The sequence below is a fragment of the Cupressus sempervirens genome, chromosome 3 (assembly GCF_028749045.1).
Source record: "Cupressus sempervirens isolate cs-2001-9-10 chromosome 3, ASM2874904v1, whole genome shotgun sequence".
In the NCBI taxonomy this organism is placed as follows: domain Eukaryota; kingdom Viridiplantae; phylum Streptophyta; class Pinopsida; order Cupressales; family Cupressaceae; genus Cupressus; species Cupressus sempervirens.
This window is the reverse complement of record NC_143120.1, coordinates 866,884,785-866,889,825: the sequence shown is the minus strand read 5'-3', so window position 1 is coordinate 866,889,825 and position 5,041 is coordinate 866,884,785. Positions and strand designations below refer to the sequence as shown.

The window sequence follows — 5,041 nt, the reverse complement described above, 5'->3', positions numbered from 1 at the left end:
TCTAATATTTATACATGAACAAAAAACAACTAATAACTAGCAATGTGTTGTTTAATAAAATATTAGTTCACTTAATAACATCACAACAAAAGAAATATTATTGGAAAAAAATAATGTATTTTTTTAATTTTCACTTTACTTGGGTGACATATGTCATTATAAAGCTAAGTTGGCAACCAAACACTTGAACTAGACCACTTACAAATATAAACATTAAGATTTTAATATTCAACTTTTAAATTTATGTATCATTATAGTCTCAATAGTTATTATGAATGAACTATCAATATTTTTGTATTATTTTGTATGTTGTATTTTTATATTTTAAAATATTCACTCAAAGTCATTCTTGAAATTATAAATGACAACTTAGGGCCTTCTTATTGAGCACATATAGCGTTTAATTTACAATCTTGAATCAATCTACTAGGGACTTGAATAAATAGAGGTGGAAACTTTCAATCCAGAAGGTTATCCAAAGAAGATTGTAAACATCACTAACCTTACAACAATGTAGAAATCAAAATTCAATGTTAAGAATTTCTAGTAATCCATCTATAAATATTTCAAATTTACAAAAGAATATAACAATCTAAATACTAACTAATGTAAGTGAACTAAATTTCTTTTAAAGTCAATTTATACAAAATCTAAAATATTCCTCTAAAAATATATTTAAATAAAAATAATCAATAACTTATTTGAAAATGAGTCTACAACAAACTAAGAATTTCAAACATAATTTCAAGAAAAAAATTAGAAACATGTTATCATATGTACAACCTTTATATAATAACACAAATCATTTTATATTTTTAATTTCAATGTTATATTGAAATGTATTAAAATGTTCTACAAATTTTCTTATGAAAGAATAATACAAAATTTAAATTATATAGAAATATATCATGTATAAATGTATCAAAATGTTTTTTCGTTTCAATCTCTCCACGACAAATAACTAGTCTTATGTAGATTGTGAAACAACTATTGAGGTAAGCAAAACTATGGGGTTGGCGGTATGAGGTCGGTGATTGAAGGAAGTCTCGCTCTTGTCTTGTTGTCCAAGATTTTCTGCAGAGTTTGAACGACCTCATTCATTGTCGGTCGATTTTCAGGTCTGGGCGATGTGCAATCCAATCCCAGCTTAACCATGCTAATCATTTGTTGCTCACACAGTTCTGCATTGTTTAATTCTAGCGTATGAAAGTGAGTACCAATTACCTCAAATGGCGAGCCATCGAGGGACATCCTCATTGCCCACTCTGGAAGTGTGTTTCCCTCTCTGAACATCTCCGACGTTGGATTTTGGCCTGATAACATTTCTAAAATCACAACTCCGTAGCTATACACGTCCCCTCTCGCTGTCATCCTCCCACTTAGTGCATATTCTAAACAAAATTTAAAAAGAAAATTATTCTTATAAACATCTATTACATAGGAAACAGTAATCAGTTTGACTCAAAAACAAAACAAAACTATACAGTTATCATAAAAATATCTCGATGAACTTAGAACTCATAAGACAACACTTAGTGGCTGCTTTTGTATGATCCGAACATATCTTTTTGACTAAAACCCAAACTAAGAGTTACGTGTAGCGAAAACCCACTTACCTGGTGGCATGTAACCGATGGATCCTTGCAAATTGGAAGTGCTAAATCCGCGGCTCATGTCATCGTAGGTGAGGATTCTTGAAATTCCGAAATCGGCAATCCCGGGCTCGAAGTCCATGTCCAGCAAGATGTTGGACGGCTTTAAATCGCAGTGTAAAATTGGCTGTGGACATTCATGGTGAAGGTACTTCAATCCCTCAGCCACGCCATGTGCGATTCTCAAGCACATGCTCCAGCTCAGTATCTTTTCTTGAATGTGATCGGCCAAGGTTCGATTCGGCATCATCTCCATAACCAAGGCCATGGCCCTCGAAGCCCAACAGTATCCCAACAAACGAACCAAGTTACGGTGTCTTGTCACCGCCAGTGCTCGAATCTCAGCGATCAGGCTCTCCCTCATGTCCAAGATTTCGTCTTTGAATCTCTTCACGGCCACAGCTTGCTCTTTCCCACATATATTTAGCGTCCCGCTGTACACGGTTGCCATTCTACCGGACCCGACTATGTTTGTACTACTAAACGCCGAAGTGGCATGGAACAGCTCGTCGTGATTAAACTTGACTATTTCTCGCTCAGGGAACAAATCCCTCTGTCCTCGGCAATCGTCCTTACTCTTTTTCCTCCTCTGCAAACACAAGTACACCAGGGCAGTCAGACCAAGAGCTCCAAAGGCGCACGATCCCACGATGATGAGGAACTTGGAACGGTTTGAGAGACCGCCAGAGGATTCACCCAAGGATTTCGGGCATTGATCTGAAATGCAGAGATCAGAATTCCCAATGAAAGAGCTGGCTGACCGATTTATGAACACACCCCGGGTGGGAATAGGGCCAGAGAGATGGTTATAGGAAAGATTCAGATAAAGGAGGGTTTCCATGTCGCCAAGGTAACTTGGTATGGGACCAGACAAATTGTTGACGGAGAGATCCAGGTCCGTAAGAGTAATAAGTGACCCCAAGGTTCGCGGAATTCCACCACTGAATCGATTGTTTGAAAGGTTGAGTTGCAGCAGCTCCACGCAGCTCCCAAGGCTCGCCGGGATTTCGCCGCCCAAACGATTGCCAGCCAGGTCTATCACAGTCACAAATTGCATGCCCCCTAATTCCGCTGGAACTTTCCCGGTGAGGAGATTACGGGGTATCGAAAAAGAACGGACTATATTCCGCAGGGCTGCAATAGCAGGAGGAATGTTGCCATGTAGAAGATTGAAGCCGAGGGACAGATCCTGAAGATTGGTGCAATTTGAAAGGGATTCCGGAATCGTTCCCGACAATTGATTGTGCTCCAAATTCAGCTCCGCTAGGAAGCGTAGGCGACCTAGCTGCGGAGGTATGGACCCGCTTAGCCGATTGCCCTGGAGTCTCACAAGTCCCAGCGCTGAACAATTGCTCAACTCTGCCGGAATCCTTCCGCTGAAATTATTGCTCCACGCCTCGAATTGCTGAAAGGACTTGAGACGCCCGAACTCCACCGGAATTCTCCCGCTTAACGAATTTCCATAAACCCGCGCAAGTTGCAGATTTGTAAGATTCCCCAGCTCGGGCGGTAGAGAGCCCGTGAGATAATTCTGCCGGATGCTCCATGTTGTCAGTCGGGAAAGTCGGCCGAGTGATTTGGGAATATTACCAGTGAGGGAATTCTTGTAGATGTTGAGAAGAATGAGAGACGATATGTTCCCGAGAGAAGGAGGAATGGTTCCTTCGTATTGACTCCATCCCATCCACAGCTGCTCGAGGAAGGGCATTTGGCCGAGCCAAGAAGGAATCGGGCCGCTCATTCCGTTGATGCCCGCTTTCAGTACCTGGAGTTGAGTCAGATTGGATATAACAGCCTCGGGCAACAGACCGGTGAGACGGTTACCGCTTAGACCCAGGTTTTGCAGTCTGCTAAGAAGGCCGAGCCCTCGGGGTATAGTTCCGTTGATCAAATAGTTGAAACATAAATCGAACAATACCAGATTGGTACAGTTTGAGAGAGATTCTGGAATGGGGCCTGTGAGGTTGTTCTCACGGAGGTTGAGCTTCTCTAACTTTGATAGCTTGGAGAGGGTGGAAGGTACGAGGCCGGTGAGTCCGTTGCCAGAGAGGTCGAGGATTTGAAGGTTGGTACAGTTGGAGAGAGAGGAAGGAAGTGTGCCGGTGAGGTTGTTGTGGTCGAGAGAAAGAAGCGTTAGAGAAGAACAAAAGGCGAAGGCGGACGGTGGAATTGGACCCGTCAGAGAGTTGGAGGAGATATTGAGCGTAGTGAGGCGGGCAAAGGTGGGGAAGTTGAGAGGGAAGGAACCAGAGATTGCCTTGTTTTGGAGATTGATGGCGATTACGTTCTGGTTGAAGTGGTCACAGGTGACGCCCGTCCAATTACAGAAGTTGGAGACATCTCCATCTCGCCAATCATCGAGCGAATAGCAAGCGAAGCTCCGTTTCAGAACCAAAAGTGACTCCGCATCCCGTGGGACGTCCGCCGCTTTCACAGCCATCGCGACAGCTGAAATGAGGGCCATGTAAATTGTAAACCAGGCCATTGCTACGATCAAACTGTAACAGCATAAACAGGACAGCCGTATATGATTCTAGGTGGGACTGAACTTATATGCCATTCTAGAGAATACAGATGACGACATTCACAGCGTTTACATTGACTTGACACGTCGCCTCGACATGACGCGATGTTACCATAAATGTCATACTTCAATTTTTGGTATCATAGGAAAATTTGAGCACATTTTTGTCATCTTTGGCCCAGTATAACTAAGTAGCTGGTGCGGGATTTCGTTTTTGACACGCAAGAAGCCTTGGACATGGTATGTGCCCGTACTGAAATTATGAACCAGACAATACAAATGAAATCCTTCCTTTTAGTCGACTTGACTTTGAAAATTCATATGTGGGCCTCACATGCATATTTGTGAACTCATGGGACAGTCTATTTGTTAATCGCAGAATACTCGTTGCTTCTTCCATTGACTTGACTTTCAACATTCAATATGTGGGCCCCACATGATATCATATTTATGATAAATATTCACTTTTTTTGACTTGGACTTTGAAAATTTATAGTCGGGTTTCATATTATGTATATTATGTGATATTTATTCCAAATATCAAGCTTCAATTTTTTTGATGAATAGTCCCTTTCTTATATTAAAAAAAATACAATAAAGTTATGCTCGGATATGGCATACTTTCAGATTGAAGACCTTATTTACTGTTTGGAAAGATCACAATGAAATCATTTATGCTGACAACACACTTGACATTAATGTGGCTATGTACGCTAAAGCATGTATTTATAACAATGTCATGTTGCAGATTCAAGTATAGACAGATAAAGTGGCTTTGGAGGGGGCTCACTTATAGGAGCTTTTGGCTCATTGGGGAAATGCCCCCTGTACGGTTGCTTGTGTTCTACCGGATTTGGCCTTCGGC

General features: G+C 41.3%; 1 protein-coding gene across 1 annotated transcript; it reads right to left on the bottom strand.

Annotated features, from left to right (window-relative positions):
• Positions 1-784: 784 nt before the first annotated feature.
• LOC149569524 (uncharacterized) lies at positions 785-4,244 on the bottom strand. The gene is made up of 2 exons (XM_089822195.1): positions 1,617-4,244; positions 785-1,391 (listed from the first exon to the last, which is right to left on the bottom strand). The coding sequence occupies exons 1-2, from the start codon at positions 4,135-4,137 to the stop codon at positions 1,006-1,008; spliced, it is 2,907 nt and encodes a 968-aa protein (XP_089678321.1). The 5' UTR covers positions 4,138-4,244; the 3' UTR covers positions 785-1,005.
• Between the last annotated feature and the right edge of the window lie 797 nt (positions 4,245-5,041).